The sequence below is a fragment of the Strix aluco genome, chromosome 25 (assembly GCF_031877795.1).
Source record: "Strix aluco isolate bStrAlu1 chromosome 25, bStrAlu1.hap1, whole genome shotgun sequence".
Taxonomy (NCBI): Eukaryota; Metazoa; Chordata; class Aves; order Strigiformes; family Strigidae; genus Strix; species Strix aluco.
Window position 1 is genome coordinate 8,385,813 of NC_133955.1, and position 26,245 is coordinate 8,412,057.

Genomic DNA, 26,245 nt, shown 5'->3' on the forward strand with positions numbered 1-26,245 from the left:
ATTGTTTGCCAAGCTGACAACTCACCGAGAGTAAAAACAAAGCCGGAATATTTTTAATTGGGTTTTAGGTATGTCTCCCTGCTCAGAACTGGTTTGGGAGCAGGTCTTTATTTGAGACGGGGTGTCGGCGTGCCGGGCTGTGGTGACAGGCGCCCGCTCGCCCAGGGAAGCTGCCCCCGCCGCGGCAGCCCCCGGCCCGCAGCGTCCCCCGCGCCAGCGCGCTGCCTCCGACCCGCCCGGCGGGAACGGGGTGAGGCGCTGCCCCGCAGAGCAGGGGGAGTGAACCCACGGTGCAGTGAGCTTTATGCTCATACCGCTGGGTTAGTGCATAATGAACAACTGCATGGATTTATATTTCAAATTAACTTTGGAAAAAATACAGTAGTCTGTTGATCGCCTAAAATACATAGCAGTTCTTTAGGCTCACATTTCAGCCCATAAAAATGCTGCTGTTACTAAAAAATGGCTACTTTGGGAATTTGAGCCCCACATAAGCCAATTAAATTTAAATACTGACACCATTTCCTTACAACTTTTCCTATTATTTAAAAATTACTCCCATTCAGTTCACCTGACCGGCATCCAGGGCTGGGCAGCGTGTGACGGTTGGCCTCGTGCTGCCGCACACGGACCCGTGCGCAGATGAAAGTGATGTTGATTTAGCAAAGCAACAAATGAAACAAATGAAACAAATGAAAGAGATGTTGATTCAGCCAATGATTTTTAAAAAATGCAAAAGATCCTTTCTCAGTAAGGACTAGGCAGAAGAGAAGAGCTGGCAGCTTTCTCCACCCTGCTCTGCTCCTGTCCTGAGCAGGGACAGGAGGGCCTGCAGCTGCTCCTGAGCCGGTTATTCTCAGCCTTTTTTATGTGAATCTGTCACAGAAGCGTCTGATGACGGTGAACTTGCAGGCACAAGCAGTGCAGCCGTGCTTCCTTTCCTCCTCCATTTCCTGCAGCAGCCGCAGCTCCGCATCACAAACCATCCCCTGGAGTTGTCCCTCCATCACCTCTGGCTGCTCTTCCTCTCCATCCTCTTCCCCGCCAGCCCCGCACACACCAGCTGGGTGCTCTCCAGACCTGGACGCGGGGTCCAGGCCCTTGTGGTCCCGAGCAAATCAAGCGGGGGCAGAAGAGCAGTTTGAGATGAGCCCGATCTGCAGACACTGGAAGGAGATCGGCCGCCGCCCCGGCTGGGACCCTGTAATTACAGCCAATGAGTTTGGGGCTAATGAAAGAAGTAACGAGGTCTCACAATGACCCAGTCTGGACAGAGTGGTTTCTGGCACCCTTTCAAATTGATTTCAAGTATGAACTCCCTTTAATCCTTCTCCCTATCTCATTCCCTACATCGCTGATTCCTCATCAAACAGTTTAAATTAATTTGAGCCTGCCGTTCTCAGCCTGTTATCGTTTTCCCCCTCATTTTTGAATTTTAAATCAACTTGTTAACAACCTACTTAGTTGCATAATTTTGCTATAATAATCCATGCCCCCGGCCAATTGCTTATTAATTCTGGAGATAACACGCTCGGCGGCCGATGGCGCGGCAAGCTCCGGGCTGTGCCCTCACTGCCGGCGGTGGCCACGGTGACAGGAAAATACCTCGGTGCAGACCAGTAGCCCGGTGGCCACCAGGACTTGGGCTACTGGTGCTTTGCCTCTCCAGGCCAGCCCATTCCCCGTGACGCTGGGGGTCTCAGCCCCCACAGGCAGGAGCGGGGGGGGCCATGGCTCGGCGCCGCGCAGGGACCCCGGGGCGTGGGATGTCTTCATCGCCAGCCCTTCCTCCCTGCACACACCACCTCTATCCATCCTCACCGCCCAGAGCGAGCTGCGACGCAGGCAAGTGCTGTTTCCAAGATGGAAACTGAAGATACAATCCATAAATCATTTCCTAAGGGTATGATAATGGGTTATTGATTAATGGGAGAGGGTAGAGAAAACATGGGAAGCACCAGGGGTCATAAATCCTGTAAATTAGGTAACCCTGCGTGTGCCAAGCGATGCGAGCTGCGCTCAGGTCCTTGCGTGGCAGCGGCTGCATTTCCTTGGTGAAGTTTTAATCCTCATCAGCATCAGGGCCCAGCTCACCAGCAGCCATGGGGAGTCCCGCGGGTTTCCCCCCGGCTCCGCAGGTGGAGGTCGCTTCGCCGGGATGCTCAGAGGAGCCCTCGCTCTCGGCTTTCTGTCCCGGTGAGGTTTAATTCCCCTCCCAGGCTTTGCTTTCATTCCTCCTTCCCCGTCCCTCTCAAGTCATTGCAAGCAGCGCTTCTTTATCTGACCACGCTGTGCATTAATCCTACTTGTTCTACTTCCATGGAGACACGCTGAGCACTGGTACTTATTTTTCCTGCTTTTTGTTGTGGTTGGTTTTTTTTTTAATTTCATGGCCAGAGAAAAGCCGTCCATTACCCCTAACAACAAATTAGCCAGCGGACTGCCATGAGCCGCGTGTCCCAGCAGCCGAGTGCTTCACCTTAATTACAGAACGGACCCGCTCTTCTCCCAGGCCCGGTGGCCCGTGGCTGGCTGCCACAGTACGTGGCCAGTGACCGCACCTCCGCTGGCCCCAGCCCCCGCTCCGGGGGCTGCCCCGGCCCGTCCTGCCGCTCGCCCCACCCGGGGAACCCCCCCCCGAGCTCTGGCCCCGCGGGTCCCGGCTCCGGGACACCCCAGCCCGGCGGCACCGGCCGAGCAGTGCCCTCTGGTGACTCGAGGAGGAAGAGGAGGAGGACGAGGAGGAGGAGAAAGAAGAGGAAGAAGAGGAGGAGGAAAAGGACGAAGAGGAGGAGGACGAGGAGGAAGAGGAAGAGGAAGAGGAAGAGGAAGAGGAAGAGGAAGAGGAAGAGGAAGAGGAAGAGGAAGAGGAAGAGGAAGAGGAAGAGGAAGAGGAAGAGGAAGAGGAAGAGGAAGAGGAAGAGGAAGAGGAAGAGGAAGAGAAGGAAGAAGAGGAGGAAGAGGAGAGGAAGGAGGAAGAGAAGGAAGAGGAGGAAGAAGAGGAGCTGCAGTTGCCTTGGCCTGGCCCCCACTGCTGGGGACTGCCCCTGCCCGAGCCCCCCCAGGAAAAGCGAAGGCTGAGAGGGGAGATGAAGGGCTGTGGGGGTGCAGGGGCCGAGCGCCCACAGGCCCCGGCTGGATCCTGCCTGGTCCCCAGCTCTGGCCAGCACCCACCTGAACACTCAGCACAGCAATGGAGACCGTCTCCTCCCCCACCGAGCTGACCACATTAATCCCATGAATGTGGCGATGTCACCGAGAAGCAATTTCTGGGGGCTGTCCTGGCCACCGTCCCCTCTCCCCCCTGGCACCCTGGAGACGCTCCCCTGCCCACCCGCACAGTGCCCTGCCCGGGGGGGGCAAACAGCCCCCGCTCCGTCCGGGGGTCCCTCGGCAATCACCGGCTCCCCGGGGTGCGGAGCGAGGGCCAGGGGATGCTCCGGGCTCTGCACCGACACGGGCGGGGTGGGGCGATGGCCATGATGGGCTCCGGGCAGGACAGGGTCCCCCAAAACTGCTGCTGTTCCCCCACGCTGCTGCCCACGAGCCAGAGAGACCCCGTCCCGCTGCTTCCCCTGGCCCCGGGGACGGGGAGCGGGGCCCTTCACCCCGCTGTACCCTTCAGGGAAGCTGGGGGTGCACGGTCTGCACCCTGGCGTATCCCAGGGAGAAACGAAGGAAAACTTCCTGCCGTGGCCGCGTCCTTGCATCACGGGGACTCTGAGCCTGCGGGAGCGTCCGAGGATCCAGCGTCGGCTCCTGGGAGAAACGGTGCCCGGCCAGGGAAAGCGCTACGGGCTGCGGCCGCCCGCGGCGACTGTCAGTGCCCTGTCCAGGAGATGATAATGTGCATTCAGGAGTCATTATAAATAATTAGTAAGCTGGTATTCCAGGGTGATATCCCGTAATTAAACATAATGATTTCATAGTGTTTGGCTGAGCAAGAACCAGACATTTCAAGATAATGGCTTGCTTTGCCTTTTATTTGGCGTGTATTAGATCCCCATATGCTCTCAAAAGCAGTTATTAGCACAAGTGTATTTCATTATTAAGTTCGTTCTGACTTGTGTATATTCATTACATAAAGTCAAGCCTTATCAGGTCTCATTTTTAGGACAGGACAAAACTATAGCTTCAGTGAATGGGAGATCTCACTGGTTTTGGCACGAGATGCGTCACAGGGCAGCGACGCTGCCCCAGGACCTGCCCCTGCCCCGAAGGCTGTGGGGCCCCGGACAGAGCCAGGGCTGCCGCAGGGGAGGGCTGGGGCCAGCCCAGCTCCTTCCAGAGCAGCCACGGCCGAGGCTGAGGCCTGGGACACGTGTCGGCTGACACCTGGGACACATGTCGGCTGACGCCTGGGACACGTGTCGGCTGACCTGGCAGTGCCGATGGGGACCGGGATCCTGGCGAGGCGCTGCAGGGACCAGCCCTGGGTCCTGGCTGATGCTGAGCAAATCGCCCCACGTTTGTGTGGGAAGAAGCTTGGAAGAGAAGCTCCTAAATTAATTCACAGACATTTTCAACTGTTCCCTTCGGCCCTGTGTGTGCGACCTGGCCAGCACAGGCTGTTCAGAGCCCCCGAGCTGCGTGTTTGGGGAGGACACACCGTGACCGTGTCAGCACGGGGTGGCTGGGCTGCACGGGGGCTGCCCGAGCGCGCTGCCGGGGGCTGGGGCTGCGCCCAGACGGGGCTGTTCCCCCTTCGGTTCTGCAGAGGTTCTGCAGTTTGGGACGGTGCCCAGCACCAGGCTGGGGTTTGTGCCGCGACGTGGTGCCCTGATGGGCCTCTCGGCCGTTTCCCAAGCTTGGTGCTTGCCTGATGTAGTAGCAGAAATTGCTCTGGGTGAGACCAAGTGTTTTATTTTAAAACGTTACTAATGTATTAGTCCCTCACTGCTCTGCTCTCTGGCCCAAAGCCCCGACACCAGCTGCAGCCCCGCGAGGGATTCCCCAGCCTCGCTCGGCTCTGCCCAGGCCACGCTCCCGCTGACAAATGGTCCCAGAGACCTCGGGCTGCTCCAGCCACCTTGTCACCTGCCACGGGCCCTGGTGCCAGGTGGCACATATGTGCTGGGCAGAGCTGGGGCCCTGCGGCTGGCAATGGGATGGGATGGGATGGGATGGGATGGGATGGGATGGGATGGGATGGGATGGGATGGGATGGGATGGGATGGGATGGGATGGGATGGGATGGGAGGGGAGGAGATGGGATGGGAGGGGAGGAGATGGGATGGGATGGGAGGGGATGGGAGGGGATGGCTGGGGATGGTGGCAGAGGCCGGGGATGCTCCTGCAGCGCCCACTGACAGTGCAGGACCGAGCTCTCTGCCAGCAGCTTCCCCTCCCGCCCCGGTGTGCTGGGGTGGATCAAGGGATTAACCTCCGGGATGTCTCTGGGAAGGGGATAATCACCAGCCCGTTTGCTGCAGTCTCAGTTGAAAGCCGGGTAAATCTGCTCCCTCCATGCAGATAAAAGCAATGAAGATATCAGAGATGTGACACACAGCAGTGTGGGACTTGACTCTTCATTACTGAGTCATCCGACTGCAGAATTGATTCCATTTTCACACGGTTTATTGCAGTTCAAAGCCTGGTTAGCTTTACCGTTTCCTTGTCGGCGGGCTGCGGGCGCTCCGGAGACAGACATCAAAGGCCGGGGAGCAGCGGCGGGGTCAGCGGGGCCTCGGGCTCCGCAGCAGCTCAGGCTCCCGGCCCAGGACACCGCTCTGCTCCCGCACCGGCGGCGGGGACGGGGACGGGGACAGGGACGGGGCGGAGGGGAGGTGGGAGCCCAGCCCCGCTGGAGGAGGGATGCAGCTCACTGCCTGGCGGGGAGGAGATGAAAACGAGACGCTGATCTGTAATTGCAAACAATTAAATTCACAAAAAACAGGCTCATTCTTATGCACAACATGCGACCTCTAATTAAAATTTAAACATGTTTCATTTTCTGTCTTTTCCCCCCTAATTTTCCATAGAAGATAATTAGCTATCTTTTTTTCTCTGGGTACGTAATTAATTAATACTTTGTTAATTGTGGCCAGGATCATACTGTTTTGATTTACTCAGTGTTAATCTTTTCCCAGTGCAATTACTCCCAGCTCTCGTGCCTGGAGCCGCAGGTGCAGGCAGGCTGGGTTAACCGGGCACAGCCCTGCCTGCACCCCAGCCTGCAGCCCCTGGCGCCCACCCGCACCCCCCAAACGCACCGGCCTCCCCGCACCCCACTTGGCACCAAGTCCCGAATCTGCCTCGCACACCGCTGCGGGAACGGGCTCCGGCAGGGACCTTGGAGCCGTGGGAGCTGCCTGGGGTGCAGCGTCCGGCCCCCCGGGATGCTCGTGGGCCACGGGGTGCGGTGGGGACGAAGGGCACGGGTTGGGGAGCAGGGCCGGGGGGGGGGGGGGCGGTGGTTGCCACGAGAGGGTGCTCATGCTGCTGGATCCAACGCTGGACTGAGTGTGCAGCCTGTGCAGGGTGAGGCAAGGGCCTGCCAGCAGCCTCCTGCCTGCAAACCGCTCCTGCCCGCGAGCTGCCTCCTGCCCGCACGCCTCGCAGCAGCCCACGGCCCCACAGAGGCCACCTCCCTGCAGCCACTGGCTGCCTGATGCCTCCGTGAGCCGGAGTGGCCACCAGCACAGCACTGGCCCAGGCCCCGCAGCCCCAGTGGGCACCACCCTGGCCCCTACCCCCCACTCCCAGCAGGAGTGGGGCTGGTTCCCACCCGCTGCAGCGCTGACACTTTGCCAGTTCTGGCACAAGAAGTGTTTCTCCCGGTCTCCGGGGCTGTGTCCTGAAATGGGCACATCTTGGCACCCTGCAACATCCATCACACGGGAAACGGGGCTGGTGGCAGCCCTGGCTCGGGGCTCCCAGAGGAGCAGGGGCTTGTGCTGCGCCGTGCTGGGACCGAGCCTTTGCCCTTGCCATGGTGGTCCCGAGGCAGCCAAGCCCCGAGTCGTGCCCGGTGCGGGTCACTGATGCTTTGCCCCAGCCTGAATTCTACCAGCAACCGGCCACACTGGCTGTAAATCTCAGTGGCTGACTCTGCAAGCCACCAGCACAGCCCCTTCTCCTGATTAATAGTAATAATTAAATTAGTATCAAGCCACAGAGAAATGTCATGGGGCAGCATGGCAATAAAAGCTGCTGCCGAGACGCTGACAGCCCAAGAGGGATGAGCAGGCGACTGCGGCCCCAGGAGGCTCCGCAGGTTTACAGCGGGGTAAATGAGCTCGTCCTCCTGCACTGGGGCAGCCGGGCTTGAGGCTCCCCCCCCCGCCAGGCCCAGGTGGCCACCAGCATCTCCTCCTCCTTCGGGGTGCAGGACAGCCAGGGCGCTGGGCACGGCGCGGCACAGACGGGCACTTGGCCAAGGCACCGGCGGCCGCGGGCACCTCCCCGCTGCCAGCGCAGCAGCCGAACCTGGGGTGCTCAGGACGAGTCCAGGCCCATCGCGGGGCCAGCGCCGCCTCTTCCCACCGTGCAGAGTCACGGCACGCAGCGAGCCGGGCCCAGCCCGCCCACCGCCTGCCTCCAGCCAGCTTTTCACCCAAACCCCCTTTGCCTCGTTGGCCCGGAGCCCCCCCGAGCACCCCGGGGGCTGCAGCCTCCCAGCCCCTGCCCTGGCAGCACCACGTCCCCCAACCTCGGGGCTGTTCTCCATGGCTGCACCCCAGTAACAGGAGGACACCACAATTTGCATGAAGCAGAGTAAAGGTCTCGGGTCCACCCCGGGAAAAAACCCGGGCAAAGTGCAGCCGCGGCTGTCCTTGGCGGTGTTTGCAGTGAACACGGCCCCTCCGCCCCGCCGGAGCCACCCCGGGGCCTGCGCTGCGCCCTGCAGCCGCGGAGCATCGCTCACCGCCGTAAGGGCTCCATGACACCGGCAAAGGGCCCTCATTAACAGAATATAATGTGCACTGAAAATAATTGATGATCATCTTGCAGCAATTGATTACCTGTCTCCTGTAACGCTGCTTTGCTCATACATTAAGGGGCTGTTTGCTTTTCCCCGCAGAGCCCAGGCCCGGCAGCGAGGGCTCAGCACGCAGTCCCGGCCGTGGCCACCTGCCCAGTCCTGCCCGTCTGCCCCCGTGCCGCAGGCAGGGCTGAACCGGGGCGCTCGCTGCGCGAGTGCAGGCAGGCAGGCAGAGAGCTCTGCCTGTGCCGGGGCACGAGCCCAGAGCCAGCCCTGTCCCGGGGTAGCCCGAGGAGGAGGAGGAGGAGGAGGAGGCGGAAGGCTTCCCTGAGGGTCATGAGCTCCTCCTGTGGGTTCCTTCTGCTCCTCAGCTGCAAGCTGGGGGGGTTTGGGGGACGCTGGAGGAAGCATCTCCGTGGCCACAGTTCATCTCGAAGCCTTTGAGGGCGTAGAGGTGGGTGCTGCGGGGCTGGGGTCATTCCCATGCACCCGCCCACAGCGAGGAGGTGGCAGCCGGCACCGGCCACGGGGATGGCACTGGCCACCCCTCTGCTTCCCCTTGCCCTGGCCCGGCTTTTTTCCCCGCAGCCGCCCTCCCTTCCCCGGCACGGTGCTGGCGGCGTCGCCCAGGCCTGCGCCTTCGTGGGCGGCTGGGAACAGCGGCGGTTGTTTGCAGAGCAGCAGCCCCGAGCTTGGCCGGAGCTGCACACTCAGCAGAACCCAAATCTCCCAAAAAAACTGACTGAAGTCCCCGGGCAGAGTGGGAGCCGGGCAGGGACCCAGATCCCCTCATGCTTGTCACATGAATGAGCTCAGGGCCAGGCTCCCCCTCCCCGGGAAGGGGATTGTGCCGCATTGTGGGGAGGATTAGGCCATTTCAGGCAGCCGGGAGCGTCTGTGTGTGCGGGGCTGCTGGGGGGCTGCCCCCTCCCCTCGTGGGGGGCATCACGGCAGGAGCTTCCAGCCCCACAGAAAGGGGACATGGGCCCAGGGCACCCACAGGGCTGGGGTGCACGCAGGCAGCCCCTAGAGAGGCAGTGGGTGGGGGGAGGATGCCCCGACACCAGCACAGAGGTGGCAGCCGCTCCCCAGCCCACGGCCCCTGCATGTGCTGGGGGTACCAGTGATGTCCCCCACGCTCCCCAAATCCCCTAACACAGGGAGCAGCGAGGGCAGGAGGGCAGCCTGGCTCTGCCCAGCTCCTGCCGGCAGCCAGGATCTGGCAGCAGTTCCCAGGCAGCGGCTGGAGCGACCGCCCGCTCCTCCGGGAGCCCCCGAGCCCCCCCCGGCTGCTGCCGAGCATTTCTGGCCGACGACCTCAGATGTTTGGGAAAACAAACTGCACGGGAATTAGCTCCCAAGTATTTCCTCAATTCTACCCGCTATGAAGAGAATTTTATTTTGCTACCCCCCCAGGAGGAAGGAAGGCGGCCTGGCGCAGCGTGCAAAGGAAATCTGTGCAGTGACTGGGGGGGTGGCTTCACAGCACAGCAGGGCCCGGTCAGCCACAGCCCCCCCACTGCTACCAGGACCTCGTGGCCCACAGCCTGGGGAAGCACCCATGTCCCCACGGGCTTTCTGTGGCCCTTCGCAGAGGTATTGTCTCAGCAGCCCCACACATTCAGCCCCCAGCGCATCCCTGCGACAGGGGCTTGTGCAGAGCAACACGTCCCTGAAGGCACCAAGGGCTGGTTTGGGCATCCACCACCCACTCACCATCCCCCTGGTAAAAGCCAGCGCTCCCCCGTCACACCACACCCCGCAGCTTATTTGGGCTCGGTTTAGGGGTAGGTAACAGCGCGGCGCTCTGGGAGCCAAGCTTCACTCTCGTACTTCCCAGCACTGCAGGTACCTTTGCTCGCAGAGATTACGTGGCTAAATCAAGCCCTGCTCCTCCCGGGAGCTGGGGTGCGCAGGAGGGACTGGGCAGGGAGGCAGCTCCTGCCCGGCCGGGCCGCGGCGGGAGGAGAGGGGTGCTGCAGGGCAGAGTCCGTGCCGCGGTGCCAGCCCTGCCGCGGCACGCAGCCAGGGCCCCGCGCTCTGCCCTTACAGGCAGGGCAATTATAGCTCTGAGACTGAGTCACTTTATAGGGCAAGAGTAAGTTTCTCCTCCTGAACCCACACACACACCTTCCTCCTCCACACGAACGGTCCCCCAGGAGATCCCCGAGGCAGGATGGGGCTGACACCCAGCCCCAGGCTGCACCACCCAGAGGGGACAGGGCACACAGACCACCCTTAGAAGACAGCTGAGGATTTACTACCAAAGTGTTCCCAGCCAGCCAAGTCCAAGCAGCAGGAAATTATTTAAACATTTTTCCTTAGAAGAAGGGTTGGCACCCTGCCCCGGCTGCGCGAGCCTCTCCCGTCAGCGCCTGGTTATGGTAACGCCCGTGTCAGCCGCGGTGGTACCACGGCCCGGGACAGGCAGCAGCCCAGAATGTAGACGAAAATAAAATTACTTTACAGCATCACAGCTCAGCACTGGACAACAAAATTCTTTTGTACAACATACTCTGCTGACTTTATAAAGTTACTCTACAATATGAAAAAACCCTGGCCTGCTTTCTGCGAGGTTTAGACTGAAACAAAGCCCAAAGCAGCCCCACAGCCCAGGGAGCTCGAGGGCGGCTGCAGCGCAGGAACCGACGTTTAAGTGTGTCCATGCCCCTCGCAATGAAGAGGGATCGAGGCTTTCACAGGCAGCCTGTAAAGAAGGGCAGGAGAACATCTCTGAAAGCAGAACACATGAGGACCCTTGGCTGTGCTGAACCCCAAAGCCTCCTCTTGGGGCTGAAGAGGTAGGAAAGGGGCACCTCGCCCTCGCTGGATGGGGACCAGCCTCCACAGCCCCAGGACCCGCTCAGCCCTGGGGTGCTGGAGCAGGGGGTGGGGACCCGGGCTCTGATACAGCCCCACTCACCTCTCCCCAAAACTGACCCTAAATACGTCATCTGGCACGTAGGAGTGTGATTCTAGGAAAGAAGGCCAACATTTGACGGGTAAATTGTAAAAAAACAAGTTTATTTGAAAAAAACTCAGCCTCTTAGATTATTTCTGATCAACATTTACTAGAACTTGAGAGCCATTAACCTGCTCCACGTACGTTGAGATATTTTCCAGCGCTAAAAAATAAAAAATAAATACGTACAAATTCTTTCCTCCCCCTTACGTGTCCTAGATGTGAGTGGTTAGGCATCCACCGCCTTAAGATCTCAGTTGAACAGAAGCAAGTAAAAGAGGTTTCTCTAAGAGATAGAAGAGCGAAAGCAGAAGGCCTGTCTCAGGGATGTACCATCTCCGCTCTGCCCGGGGTCAGGCACCCGCAACACCCGTCTGGGGCAGCGCAGGGGAAGCCCCCCCCGGGCCGGGGCAGCACGGCCCCGCGGCGCTGCCAGCCCAGCCCAGCCCCTGCGCTCGCACCCGTTTCACATCACCCAGCGTCGGGCTGAGAGGAGGCACCGGCAGGGCAGAGCGAGGGGGCGGGGGGGCCCCCGGCCCTCCCCACGGAGAGCACACGGGGGCTGCCACGGCCCCGGAGCGGGCGACGCTGCCCAGCAGGAACTGCAGCTGTCCTTCAACCCGAATATCCCGTGAGAGCAAAACTACGAAAGAGGGATTTTAAACAACTACAGTAACTAAAGTGTTTTCAAAACATACCTAAAGAACACCTACGGAGCCAGGAGGCACCAGGCACGGGAGCCGAAGCCCAGCCTGCCCCGTGCCCGGGTCTCCCCCTCCGCGGAGGGCCTGCGGTAAGAAGCGTGTGAAGCAGTATTCATCCGGGGCTGGCCCTGAAGCCCATCGTGCTTCAACAAATCCAGTATCCTGCTTTTTATGGCTTTTTAACAACAAAACTCCCCAAAACACACGCGTACCCGCCCCCCCCCCCCCCCAAGCAGAATACAGAGCTAAAGCACGGTTTAGAGTTAAGGCTCATCCAGATTCAGCTAGGTATGAAGACTGTAAGGCACGTATTAGTACATTCATGTTACTGTTAAAAAGCCAGACTATAAAAAGCCCCCCTGCCCCCCGACACGCGAGGATACTGCGTGTGTAGCCCTGTTACCTTTGTTGAACACAGATGGAAAGACAATTCAGAGCCTGGTTAAAAATGAACACCTGGTTTAAACACTTCTCACGGCCGCCCAGCGCCAGCGGAGCACTGCCCCAGCCGCCACGCCAGGGCAGCGGCGCTTCCCCGACACCCCGGGATTGAGACCGGTCCCTCACATGTGGCTCTCCTCCTCTTTGACACCATCCTCCGCGCTCTTCTGAGGCGAGGGGGCCACGTCGTTGTTTGCCTCTTTCTGCTTCTCAGCCTCATCGATGTTGGTCTCCTCCTCCTTCCCTTCCTTCCTCGACTTCTCCTCCGCCTTCTGCTCCTTTGCCACCAGGCGGTAGTTGATGCCCATCCCGATGAAGAGGTAGATCCCAGAGACGATGAGAATGACTCCACAGGCCCAGTACGTGTACTTGTAGTCACCATACATGTCGTTGAGCCTCCCTGAGGGACAAAGAGGGGACAGCTTAGCCAGACACCCCCAGAACCGCTCCAGGCCAGGGACATGTTCCCAAGAGCAGCCCAAGCCCATCACCTTCAGCTTCAGGCCTTCACTCCTCCAGCCCCTGCTCCCCCACCCTCTGCAGGGGCTCAGCCCCCACCCCCTCAGCCATCCCTCAGATGCTGGAGCGGCCTCAGGGCCAGTGCTCGCCCCCCTCCTCAACCTGCCCATGGCTCGGGGGGACCCGGCACCGCTGCGTGGAGGTACAGCACACCTACCCAGCATGGGGGGTCCCAGCAGCACGGGGCAGCACTCCACGATGGTCACCAGGCCAACAGCGCTGGAGAACCGCTGTGCTCCCACCAGGTCCATCAGGGTCTCAAACAGGACCGAGCTCAGCCAGCCGAAGGCAAAGCCAAAGAAGCCGGCGTAAATGCAGAAGCCGGCGTAGGTGGTGGACATGGGGGCCAAGAGGTGGCACACCCCATTGTAAATCACAGAGATGGCGAAGAAGTACTGGATTCTGGGTCTGATCCACTTGGTGTTTGCCACCAGTCCCATGGAAGGTCTGGCCACCATGTCTACGAAGGCCAGGATGGAGAGCAGGAAGGCTGCAGACTCATTAGCAATCTTCTTGCTCTTCGCGTAATTGCTGAGGAAGACCAAGGGAGTGAACAGCCCAAAGAACATGATGACGTTGCCCGACAGATAGAGCAGGAAGCCCCTGTGGGTGAACAGGGACAGGTCCAAGAACCTGTTGATTGTCTGCATAAAAGTGGTCTTCTGCTTCTTGGCCTTCCCGCCGATGAGGTCTGTGCTGGTGTCACCGTCGTCCTTTTTCACCGCCTTCCCAGCCTCCTGCAGCACCTCCTTAGCAGCCTCTTTCTTCAGCTGATCCGGCTTGGGGCCTATGGGCCGCATCAGGGACCCGGCGACGCAGCAGTTCAGCAAGAGGCCCCCGAGGATGAGGAAGCTGCCGCGCCAGCCAAATATGCCGAAGAAGAGCTGGTTCACGGGTGCCAGGGTGGAGAGGAACACGGGGCTGCCCGCCATCGCCAGCCCGTTGGCCAGGGGACGCTTCTTGAAGAAGTACTTGCCGATCATGGTTAAGGCTGGGTTCAAGTTAAAGGCGAGTCCAAGGCCTGAAGGAGAGGAGAGACGAGGGGCTCAGAGCCCGACCACCCCCACGAGCCAGCAGCACTGGCAGGAGGGCTGGTGGGACGAGCGGGAGAGGGGGTTTCAGTTCTGGGGGCTTCGCAGCTCCGTTTTGGCTGCGTTAACTTCCCCATGGCAGGAGCAGCACTCGGCCCCCGCCACCGACGTGGGAGAAGGTGCCTGGGCAGCAGCGAAGCCGCACGCAGGAGTTCGGGAGCTGGAAGGGCAAAACCGCCCCGGCTCGTGACAAACCTTGTGTCACGGGCAGGGCACAGCCCTCACCCGGGGCAGGAGCAGCGGACGCTCTATTCTCTGCACCACGCACTAGTCCCACGTACAGTCACTAGTACGGTCTCCCCACGTTACGTGACCGGGGCCAGCTCTTGTTAAAATATGTGACAGGAATCAGGATTTATGCAAATTCACCACAGACATTCCCTACCACGGGTTTTGGCTACTCCTCCTGCTGCCTCAGGAGAGGCCTTACCTCCGCTGCCCCCCATGAGGGCCAGGCCATCACTTACCCCCTACAACCCCAACGCAGAAGTAGAGCCCCTCCACCGTGTTGCAGAAGGAGGCTGCGATCAGCCCGCAGCCGGAGAGGCAGCCGCCGGCGATCATGATGGGCCGGCTGCCGTATTTGTTCACCAGGACGCTGCTGATGGGACCTGGGGAGTCGAAGGACACACACCCAGAGGTGAGTTATCTTTGCTCGAGAGACAAGACAGAGGCACGCGAGCACACTGGAGGTTTATCGCCACAGGCCTTCACACAGTGACACTTCACCCAGTGAGGGAACTGGGTAAGGGGAAAGGACGGGAGGTTCAGAGGCAGCTGGAGATAAAAGTGTGATATTTGGTTAGAGCACAAAGCTGGGACTTCTCTGAGCAAGCTGCTTTCTGTGGCCTAAACCAGGAGCTGCCTGGGCACCAGCCACCCCCAGGGACAGGGGTTTGGGATGGGGTGAAGCCACCTGCCCTGGGCTGGGTCTCTGCAGCAAAGCAAGCGCACAGCAGCTGCCCTTCTCCAGGGAGAGGTTTCTGATTATCTCCAGGGAGAGGTTTCTGATCGAGGCCAGAGCTGTGAAGAAACAGCTGGGATGGGCGAAGGCAGAGGAGCGGCACCGGGCGCCCTGGGGGAAGGGGTGCTGCTGCTTTCACTGCTGTCCTTAAGGCAGGAAGAGCCCAATTGCTCTGCACGCTCTCGCCTTTAAGTGCTTCATTATCAGGAGTTTTAATCCAAAGCAAACAGTGATTAGATACTGTGAAGCATGCTCTACAGATACTAAAATGTATTTAAATAAACTGAATGAACATCCATTGAACATTAACAGACCCAGTTTTGCCATTAACAGATAGAAGGTTGTCAACATGTTATTCATGGGTCCTCAGACGCTACTTGACCTTTTTGCCCAGTTCAAACAAAGCCGGGAGAAGGTCACAGAAGCTCTGCTACCCCAGAGGCTGCCCCAGCCCCGCAGCTCCCCGCAGCCCGCGTGGTGACTACGTGCCAGCCAGAGCACCGGCAGCTCCAGCCCGATGCCACCGGCCACGGCCCCATGAGAGGCAGCAGCAGCACCCTGGGGCTGCCACATCACCCCAAGCCCCACACGCTGCCCCACAGAGCACTCAGCACTTTGCAAAACCTGTACCTTGAACTTGGCAAACATGATGCCCCTGGACAGAGTCTAAAGGCAGCAGTGGCAGCCTTCCCTCCAGGAAAGCCAGCCCAGAGCAGCAGGCTCCAAGGACAGATAGCAGGAAGCGCCTGGCAGCACCGTGTGCCCTGGTGGCAACTCCCACCCACCCCCTTTCTTTTCTTTAATTAAAAAAAAAGAATTCACACCCACTCCTATCTTAAAGACTCACATGAAGCATTTCCAACCAAATGTTAGCTGATCTGTTTTGATTATTCACGCTGTGAAAAAAAGTGTAAGTAATGGAACCAGAGTCCTCCCTAATCCTAACGTGGAGCTGAGAAAGGGGCGTCTGGGACTGTTACACCCACAAACCCCAATGGCGACTGCACGGGGCTGGGACGAGCTGCTCCGCCACCTCTGGCCTTGCCCAGGACAGGAGCTACCCCAGCTCTGCAAGACACCATCAGCCCAGGACATTTTGTCAGAGCATGAGCTACTTTTTTTGCCTCCAGCAGGCACACAGCTCCCGCAGGAAGGTGCACTAGGGACAGGGAGAATAGGATGTGCAGTGACGGCTCCAGCAGGTTCAGCCCCTGCCAAGGGTCTGGGCTCAGGCTGCAGGAGCCCTGGAACGAGCAAGTGGGGCAGCGGCGTGTTCCCACGCTCCAGCAGCCGGGGGATGCTCCTGGGGCAGGTCTGGTACCTTCGGCATCCCTGCTTACAGGCAAGCGGCTCAGAACTGGCGAGCTGCTGGGATTTAATGGCAACAGTTCAAGGGGAGCTGGAGAGACAGTGTCAGCGTGGAGGGAGGGGGCAGAGGGACAGCCCGGGGGGTGGGGAGGTCTCACCCCAGCTGCCCAGCAGCTCCAGGCAGTGCCGCCCCCGGGGCACCCAGAGGAACCAGCTCTGAGCTATTAGGAGAGGAGGAATGGCCCAGATTGAGTCTCATTAAGGCAGTTACACGGTTTACAAGCTTGTTATAACATCGGAGCAGGGAAATGTGCTGGTCGCTTCGCTAGCTGAGCGAGGACAAAGCAGAGCCTGTTCCCCCAAAGGAAGCGCCTCGTGCTTAGCCGGGTGCTGACGTCAGCTCCTCTCCAAGCACAAACGCGACGAGGACGCGGGCAGTTCGCCAGCTGGGATGGCAGCGGCACAAGCTCCGATTTGCCTCTGAAGTGGACACAACAACAGGCTCCCAATAAGAGTTTCTTTCAGCCCAGCGACCCAGCGCAAAGCTGCGTTTGCAGGCGGGTACGAGACACCAGGGTTTGGAGACAGGCGAGACGAGGGCCGGGAGCACATCGCCCCGTGCCTCGCCCGTTCAGGACAAGCATAAAGCGCTCAGCTTGGGGCCTGGAAGACTCCAAGGAGCCATTTCTGAAGGATGGGGGAGGGGAGCTGCTTCAGCTTAAGTAGTTTTGCTTTATTCCACCCGTGTGTCTCGGGCCGCTCAGCTGTGCCGAGTGCACTGAGACATCAGAGCCAACCAGAAACTGGGGACTGGTCCCTAGATACAGTCACTGTTTGCTGGATTAAAAAAAAAAAAAATCAATGTGTTATCTAAAAGAAAGAGACCCTGCGAGCAGGGCTCCCACGCGTGGCACAGCAGCTCCCGGCCTTCGGGCAGGCGCTGGAAGCGGACGCAGCGTCCGCAGCGCCCTGTAACAAGGACAAGGGCAGAATTACACAAGTTGTAAGTCCCCGGAAAGATTTTACTTACAGCTTTGCAGAGGAGGACAGATTAACCCGGTTTTTGCATTCTGGGCATTAAATAGAACTTTTGAGCAACCTAGTTCAAGCAAACTCGCTAAGGGAAGTTTTGCTCCCACGTAAGGAGAGAATTCCAACTTTGAGCAAAGTTTTGGTTGTCGTCACTACAGCAAGACACGGAGCAGACCCAGAGCGCCACATCCCATACCGCCACGCACGAGCACGTGTACTGCTGCCTCCAGCCCACTCACCTCCCGCATACATCACAGCCAGCATGATGGAGGAGATCCATGAGACTTTGCTGCTGGACGCGTTGAAGATGACCTCAATCTCTTTGAAGAACACGGTGATGGATTTGGGGAAGGCATAGGAAAACCCAATGGAGATGAAGGCTCCGATGACCACGGCCCATCCCCACCCTCCTTCAGGAGGGGTGTATCCCACAGGGCCTCCGATGGCTGGTGGCATCTTGAACCAAGTTGGCGATGACTCGGTTGGGGTTCAAAGATCTGCAAAGGACAAAGCATTGCCTCAGCTGAAAGCAGATGGCTGCACCACCGCTCCCTGGCACGCAGTGGCACGGCTCGAGCCCTGCTCGCCAGGCTGGCACGGCACCAGCGCCCCGGACCACCTCCAGGAGAGCCGATCCCAGGGGTGAGTGCTGGGGGCTCGCCAGCACACCAGCCCCAAAGCCAGAACACATGCTCAGATTGCAGCTGGCATTTCTAAGAGCCCTGGCCAGCAGGTAGTCATAAGCAACAAATTTAAGACATAATACCCCGCCCTAAGCTGAAAAAGAGCAGGCAGTGACCTTGCCAGCAGCAGGGTGAAGTGGGCAGGGCTACCGGCAGCACATGGCAGTGGCCAGTCTGGTCGAGCCCCTGCAGCTTCTTCTCCAGGAGCGTGGTCCCAGCACCGCCCCAGCACACCGGGAAACCTTGGGAAGCCCCAGGCCACCCGGAGCAGGAACGGCACACCCAGGTTATTAAATGCAGACACACCAGGGGAAGTCAGTCCACGGGCACGAGCCGGGACACCTCCATTTCTGTGAAGGAAGAGCAGGCAGGTGTCCCAGCACAGCCATCAGCCCTGAAGGTCATGGGCTGCGGCTAACCTTGGCCTGAGCAGTGACCAGGGAAGGGACGTGGGTCTGCCCAGAGCAGTCACAGCCTGGCAAAGCCCAGTTCTCTGTGATCTGGGTCCCAGCTGGGCACACCTCAACCCAGCTGCAGCCAAACCCTCCTTCCCTACCGAAAAGGCTACAGCAGGTTTCATGAAAGCACCTCAGCTTAAAACAATTCACCTTAAAAGCTCAAAACCAGAAGGGATCAGAAAACAAAAATGGGGCAACGTCATCCAGGCTTGCTGAAGTGTGGAATCCCCTTCGAGAGGCTGAGCAGGGAGAGGCTGGTTTGGAGCCCGGCAGGGTCGGGCTGCTCGTGCGTTCCCCGTGCTGCAGCATGGCCAGATCACACCCTGGAGCTGTGGTTACTCGAAAAATACGGCAGCAGAGAGCAGCACAAGCCGTCCCAGGGAGGAAACGCAACCAGAGCAGCTGCTCGTGAAGGTGGTGTACAGTATGCAAAGCAACAGGAATCACTAGTTCCCAGAACCCCTGTGTGCCCCCACAGATTTCAGAAGACACTTTCTGACAGCCCGTGGCCCTCTGCGGCCTCACAGTCAGAGACTCCCCCCGCGCCCCCATACCAAGCACCATTGGCCCAGGTGGGAACAAGGAGCTCCTTGGCCAGAGCCCACCCCTCACTCCGCAGCTCCCTGCTCTGCTGCTCAGGTTCCTACTACAAGAAACAGCCGCCTCCGAGCTTTCTCCAGAGCTCCCCCAGGTCACACCAGGCGCAGCGACAACTTCAAAGCAGCATGCTGGCTCAGAGAGGTGCAGCCTCCTATTTATAGCACACATCCGTTCAGGCTCAGGGCGATTACCATCTCATCCACGGCTGCTGACACGCCGGCATCTACCTGGCACGTCCCGCCGTGCCCTCGGCCCACCCCGCAGTGCCGCGGGCGCCTGCCCTGCTTTCGCTCACACTTGGGTGCACACCCGAGGCCGGGATCCGGGTGTCTCGGCTAAAGCCCGGCCGGTGGCCCCGGCCCGCGGGTGCCCCCGCTCCCACCTGGCACCGGCGGCAAAGTTACCCGATACGGCACCGGGTTTGCCAGAGCCACCCGACACCCGGACGTGCTCCGGCGTCGCCTCGGACCCACACAGGGCAAGAGGAAGCAAAGCACGGGAGGCCGGTTTCTGTAAGCCGCTAAGGCCGGTTTAGCCCGACCCAGACACCGATTTTTTTGCTGGCAGGGTATTTCCCTGCACCCCAGCCAGTGCGACACATGACCATCACGAGCAGATCCGAGCCACCCCACCGCTCCAACAAAGGAATCATTTACAAGACGCTGCCCCGAGCACGTCCACGGCTGAACTATGCCCAGGAGCCAGAGGAGCCGATTTCCTCTCCCAGACCCCCGGGGACCGCAGTCGCACCGAGTGGCCCGTTCGACACCGGGCTGAGCCCACGCCGGCGGGGTCCGGCTGCCGGCAGACCCCCGCAGCAGAGCCCGGAGCCAGCGCGCACCCACAGGCACCAGCCTGGCACTGGCAGGCGGGGAGGGAAGTGCCAGGCTCTGCAGAGGCTCACCACGTACCTCCGGCCTCGGTACAGGGAGCAGTCCACCCGCCGTCATCCTCTTTCTGATAAGCTGCTGAGAACACTGTGTTTCACTTAACATCACTTCCCCACACCGGCTGCACAATGCGCTTTCCAGCCACTTCTTGCTTTTGAGTCATAGTGAGCTTTCACAGCATTCAGTGAACTTTAAAGCATCATCTAACTACATGGATTTGTCTGAAATGTTTCTAAAATATGAGACTACCAGGTGTTGGCAATAAAAACTACCAGCAAGGAATACAATCTACTTGTTAGCACTAATTAAAACTACTGGCAATAAAAGCTATCCAAAGCAAAAGCTGGGGGGTGCTGATGAGGTGTTAGGGATTTTTCCCTTTTGCTGCCGAGACACACACAAGTTTAATTCTTTCACCACTCTCAAGGAGCTCGACTGCACCGAAATTACTGCGGCTTGGTTCATCTATTTGTTCTTTCCCTGCGAGCAGCATTCCTCCTCCTGTGGGTGCTCAGGTGGCATCTGCCTATAAAATAAAAGACTTCTGGCGGGTTAGACATGACCTCTCTTGCATTGCTGAGGCAGTGAAAAACCTTGAACCGAACAAGGTTTGAGGCCACAAAGCAAGATTCCCAAAAGCCTGATGCCAGAGGGTTTACATGACGAGTTCTACATGCCACAACATTTTTCCCTGACTCATTGAAAGTCCTCATTAAGACAGACCAGTTTTAGAAAGCTCTTCCTTCAACCGCATTAAGGCTTCTTGCTGATTTCCTCCTTGCCCCCACACAGAAGTTTCAAATGCAAGAGAAAAAAAAAACACAGATGTAAGGCAGCCAGTTCAATTGGAAAGCTTCCCTCCCTTTTGCAAAAAGGAAAAAAAACACCAGAACATAGTTATGACATTTACAGCTCTGTTTTGGAAGAGCTGCAACGTGTAAGACGTGTTTGGAAGTCAAATTCACAGCTGCCAGGCAGCCAGCTACAGTTTGCCCTATTAGGAAATAAAATAACCATATTTGCAGTAATTAAGACTGATGAGACCAAGTAATGACTGCAAGTATCACATCTGCTCCCCGTAAATGTCTTGACTAATCCGCAGGAATGGGTAGCCTACAGCAACCCTCCTCTGCACAGCAATGGCGAGAGCAGGAACTGAGACTTCTTGGGCAAGGAGGAGGACTGTATCATCTCGAAACAGATCCCGCAGAAGACTAAAACCCCTTGTATCGCCCAGCTCCTGTGCACAAGCACTGTTATCCCTTCTCTGGAGGGGCCTGGAACAGGAAGATTGAGACTTTTAGTTACATAATGCGGCAAATTGCTGTGCTTTTAAAAGCCCTGGATTGGCAAGACTCCAGAGCAGAAAGACAGAGGCTCACATTTATAAAGCCTGCAAATGCCACAAAGTATTTCTGGGCAAACCCTTTATGAAAGTGTCCTCACACCGCCCCTTTCGGGGTCAGAGGAAGAGGGACGTCCCCTGCCTGGGCACCACACGCCTCTGCCATCCCCTCACACATCCCTCCAGCTCAAGGTTTCCTGCTCGGGCACAGGCTCACCTGGTGTTTGCTGCCCTGTGAGCCTGCAAAACCCTTCCCCAGGAGCAGGGCACTGGGGGTGGCAGGCAGAGCCCCACCCAGCACCTCGGCACGCTCCTCCCTGGCCGACGGGAAGTCCGTGGTGGCTGGTCCCAGCACAGCTGCTCCGCTCCCGGCTCCTCCTGCGCTCTCCCAGCTCCAAAGAGGGACACGGCGATGCCTGGAGCAGGATCTCAGCGGCAGCCAGACCCCCAGGGACATCCCCGCTGCACCACGTTTGGGCTCCTCGTGCCTTTGTCAGCGGGACGTGGCCTTCGGGCAGCCAACGCCAGCACTGGAACACCCAGGCCCGGCAGGACGGGCACAACGCTGCCCCCCGCCAGCAGCACCAGACCTGCCTCGAGCCCCCGGCAGAGCGGAGGGACGCAGGAAGGGGAAGGGGACGTGGCTCCCCATAAGCCTGGCGAGCGCCCGGCCCCACCAGGCCTGTCCCGGAGCTTTAACCAAACGAGGGCCTGAAACATGTCTCCCCCTCCCCAGCCCAGCCCCCCAAAATCGTTCACAGCCCATGGACATGTCCCATGGACAGCACGGGGCCCTGAACACCCCACACATTTGTCCACATGGGGAGCCAGCAGACCCCGAGCATCCCTTTGGTCCCTAAACTACCCCAAGACCTCGTGCTTCCTGCTGGGGAAATGGAGGCGCTGGCAACTGCGGGCTGTTTACAGCCAGTAACGCTTTATAGCTTCAAATTTGGCCTTTTTCTGGCCAGAAGCAAGATGAAATGGAGATTGTTATGAGCTAACGAGACACCACTTTCACCAGTTTTAAGCGGGTTTATAGCATTAAGCGCGGAGCTGTAATTCCAGTGAGTGCCCATAGGCAGGGTTTAACCTGGTGGCACATGGCCTACGTGACTCCCGGCGCTCCGAGGGCTCTGCCCCGAGACAATGGCCGATTGAGGTCCCGCTCAGCCGCGGGGTGAGGCCAGGTCAGCAGCACGGGCAGGGTTTGCTCAAGGCCAGCAGCCCGCACGGGCGAGCTCAACGGTTTTCCCAGAAGCGGCCCGGCCCCGCTCAGCACCTCTCACCCAGCGGCACCCTCAGACGTGCCCCGGTCTGCCAGCCTGGTGAGCTAACCCGGGCACGCAGACAGACAGACGCCACGGGGCACAGCGGCCGCGGCGGCTGCTCCCCGCCGCCGGCACGAGCCCCGGCCTGCAGAGGTGGGAGCGGCCCCCGCTCACCCCACGGCCGCCGGCGCTCCCCGGGCAGGGCCAGAGGCCTTCCCTGGACACCCGCCATGGGTCTCTCGGGCAGACGGGACCCCCCAGCCCCCTAAAGATGGTTCCCAGCACAGCAGCTGCAGTGCACAGGCTGTGAAAGGCTGTGAGCCACCTTGAGCGGGATGGTGGGATGGTTTGTCAGGAGCTTTGGGGGGAACAACCAACCAAACAGAAAGACAGGCAGCTATTTCTGCCCACCAGACAGATACCAGACAGGCTGCACCCCCGGTTATCAGCACAGCGACGCTCAGCCTGTCTGAGCAAGGACCAAGCGTCTTACTGGGATGAGAAAGTGTGAAGTCAAGCTTAAGCCATCAACAAGACCAAAGCAGAAAGCCTGGCTTATTTCTATAGCAGAGCCTGGCCATGGCTCTCCCAAAACCCTGCAGGCAGACCTGGAGGGTTTGCAGGTGGGTTACTAGGACGTTACGTGAAGCAGCCCTTATGGGTGTCCTCTGGGCTCACATCAGCTTCAAGCCCCGGCGCAGCACCCAGAGCCCCGTCTCTGACCTGCCCCACGAGGACGGCTCATCCCCGGGCAGCAGGGGCTGGCCACTGCCACCCCATGTTCATGGCCCATCTGGCTGCCGGCGCTTCACCCGGGGAGCTGCGGGGCTGTGGAAAGGCTCGGCCTTGCTGGGGAGTTCCACCCGCAGGTTCGAAGGGACTCACGCACACGGCACACGCTGAAGTACAAGGTACCTGCCCTCCGGCGCGGGCACTGCTGGTGACACAGCCCCAGACTCTGCTCGTGCCCTGTCCCTAGGGAAGGGCTTCCCCAGCACCAGCTGTGAGCCCCCCCACCTCAGGAGGGGACAGGGGGGCTCCCAGGCCCTGTGCAGGGCTTCAGAGTCCCGCCCCGAGCACAAGCCGTGCTCTGCCAGGGCACAGCGCCGATCCTGCCCGCACCAGCGGTGCTCGGGAATGCTCCCAGGATGTCCCGTGCCCGCCAGGAAATCCTCAGAATGAGAAAAATGTGGTGCAGAACAGCGTTGGCATTCTTTCATTAGACACCCGCACGGGCAGCCAGGGCCGCGGCCGCTCGGGGCTCCAGGGCAGAGACGGGGAGCGCGAGGCTGCGAAGCCCCAGAAAGTCACAACCACCAGCGCCAAAGCGTAACCGCTGCTCCCCTCCCTGAGAGCGCGAGTCCGAGCTGCCCGCGCCCCCGCCACATCATCCCCCCAGCCCAGGGCCGAGGCAGCACAGGTACGGCGAGGGGGACACTCACCAGCGCCCGGGTGACTGTGGTTTACGGGAATTAACTACGGCTCCACATGAGTTTTCTTTGGCTGCAGCACAACTACACTGCAGCAGCTTTAAGGGCACATTTGAAAATGAGTCACGCAGACACCACCGGTGAGAGGCTCCCACTTTGTTACAGTCACTGTTACAGGCTGATTTCACGGAAAGAAATAGGAAAAGCCATAAAAGTGCAACAATGAGATTAGCACTACAGGGCTGAATGGGATGCAACTCGCCTCCCTTAGCCTACGTGCAGCTTCCCAACTCCTCACAAAGGATATAAGCAATAATAGCGGGCAAGTCGCTGGGTATTTTCCACCTTAGCTGCCAGAAAAATCAGACCAATTGTGTGAGATAAGAGCCAACAAAGCACACGCAACCATTCGCACCTTTTTCAGGACCCACCCCCTGCAAGGGCAGGATGGATGCTTCACACCTTCCAGGCCTGGGCACCCTGTGACTCCGGGGCAGGGAGGCCTGCACTGGCAAAACACTTCTCTGTCATGGAGAGATCCATCGCCCCAGCGATTAATCAAAGATTGAGAAAGCCCCTTCTCGCAAAGCCACCCAACAGGAGCTCCAGGGGCTTCTCTACACCGGGACCCCGAGCCCGCCCCGCGCCCCCAGCACACCCCAGCTATTCCGTGCGCTGGCCCATTTCTCAGCCCTGCTCCTTTCCTTCCAGACACAGCCAAGAAACCCTCTGAGCAGAGACACCCAGGAGAGTCAGCCAGCACTAAATTACCTCACTTAGCATGAAAATAGGATGCTTGTGCACCACAAAAAGGCTCACAGAAAGCACAAAACCAGTATCTTTAGATTTCAGGTTTCTTGTGATGCAGCTAAAAAAAACCCCTATTTTTTCCTCAGAAGAAACTTAAAGCCCAAAACTACCAGTGACCCTTGTGCAAAGGGCCCGACCTCCCGGGACAGCGCTACAGGGCAGGGCACAAACCCCACCTCTCCGGCTGCGGGAACAAGTCACCCACCATTTCCTTCTGCTCCTCCCGTTCGTGCTCATCCCCTCTTCTCCAGCGCTGCTCACCCTTCCGTGACGGCTTTGCGCACCCCTCGCCCGCGGGACCCCGGCATGGGCCAGGGCACCCACCCGGGGAACGCGGCCCAGCAGCGGGGCCCGCTCACTCTCCGCAGGAGCCCAGGTGCCCCGCTTGGCTCCGAGCATCAAACCCGGGGCTAGCAAACACCTGCCAGAGGCCACCAGGCTACAAAGAGCGGTCCCCAGGCCACGCGAGCCCCCGCTGCGCCCAGCCGCAGGGAAGCGGTTTGCAGGAGCGAGCTCCGACGGCTCCAGCTGCCCGCTGCCGGCCACCCCAACACCTCGGCACACATCGGGGACCCGGGTGGGTGCAGCCTCCTCCCGAGCAAAGCCAAAGGCGCACGGAAAGGCCTCGGGCTCTCCTGGACTTGGGGCCTCCGGGCTCCCACCGAGCCCAGCGCACCCCGCCACGGGAAGGGCCGCGGCGACTCTCCCGCCCCAGCGGCTTCGAGCGGCCGAGGCCCCGCTCCGAGACCTGCTGGGACGGGACACCCGAGGGCCGGCGTGGGCAAACCAGCGGGAACCGTGGCCCCACGCAGGGCTCCAGCCGCGCTGCCCACGACCACTGCCCGGGGGGGTTCGGGGGACACCCCCCTCCCACCCCCCCGTCCCGCAGACCCACCCTCCTCCACGGGACGCGCTTCCCACGCCGTTCCCGGGGACCCGGCCCGGAGGGGCCTCCCGGAGCTCCCCTTCTCTTATCGGGTGCCAGACACGCAGGTTAGTCACCTCCTCCCCCCGCACCCCCCGCTATCGGGCACCCGCACGCCGGTGCGGAGGGGACGCCCCGGCACAGCCCCTGAAAACAAGCGGCCTCCCGGGGGGAACTGAGAGGGGCCGCGTCCCCGCCAGCCACGCCGGGGGCACGACCCGCCACGGCGGAGGGACGGGAAACCCCCCCCGGGGCAGAGCATCTCCCTTTCCCCCCGGCGCCACCAACCTCCCCACCGGGGGAGGCCACGGGGACCACGGACGTGTGGGGGGTGGGACCCCCACCCAGGCGGCTGGTCCAGAGCGACAAACCCCGGTCCCCACGTGCACCCCCGGGGCGGCGGAAGGCCCGGAGCGGCGGCCCCGGCACGGCCAGACCGGCCGCGCCGCCGGCGGGGAACTTCCCGGTGTGCGGAGCCCGGCGGCGCCCACGCGTGACCGGCCCGCGCGTCCCCGGGAGCACCGGGCCGGGGAGCGGGGGGGGTGCAGCGGGGCACCGGAGCGCGTGGAGCTGCCGGAGCCGCGGGTCTCGCCCCGGGAAACCGCGGTGACCGGGACGCGGCCCCCCCCCATCCCGGATCCCGAATCCCGCCACGTGGGCGGTCGCCGGGCCCTACCTGCGCGTGCCGCCGCCGGCCGAGCTACCGCCGCCCCCGCCCCCGCCGTTATAAGGGCGGAGGGGCCGCGGGTAGGCGGGGAGGGGGTCGGGCCGCCGCCGAGGCGCCGCCCCCCCCCGCCGCCCCACTCCCCCCCTTCCCGCCGCGCCACGTGCGCCCCGCACCGGCAGCCCACGCGGGGCCCCTCGCGCCGTGCGCCCCGGCACGTACCG

General features: G+C 60.2%; 1 protein-coding gene across 2 annotated transcripts; it reads right to left on the reverse strand.

Moving 5' to 3' along the window:
- Positions 1–10,927: 10,927 nt before the first annotated feature.
- SLC16A1 (solute carrier family 16 member 1) lies at positions 10,928–26,151 on the reverse strand. 2 transcript variants are annotated; one of them, XM_074849918.1, is made up of 5 exons: positions 26,034–26,151; positions 17,185–17,442; positions 14,109–14,252; positions 12,708–13,571; positions 10,928–12,431 (listed from the first exon to the last, which is right to left on the reverse strand). In XM_074849918.1, exons 2-5 carry the CDS (start codon positions 17,399–17,401, stop codon positions 12,154–12,156), a joined length of 1,503 nt encoding a protein of 500 aa, XP_074706019.1. In that variant the 5' UTR covers positions 17,402–17,442; positions 26,034–26,151; the 3' UTR covers positions 10,928–12,153. The 2 variants fall into 2 exon arrangements, with proteins under 2 accessions (XP_074706019.1, XP_074706020.1); XM_074849919.1 differs by lacking the exon at positions 26,034–26,151 and adding an exon at positions 25,328–25,425.
- Between the last annotated feature and the right edge of the window lie 94 nt (positions 26,152–26,245).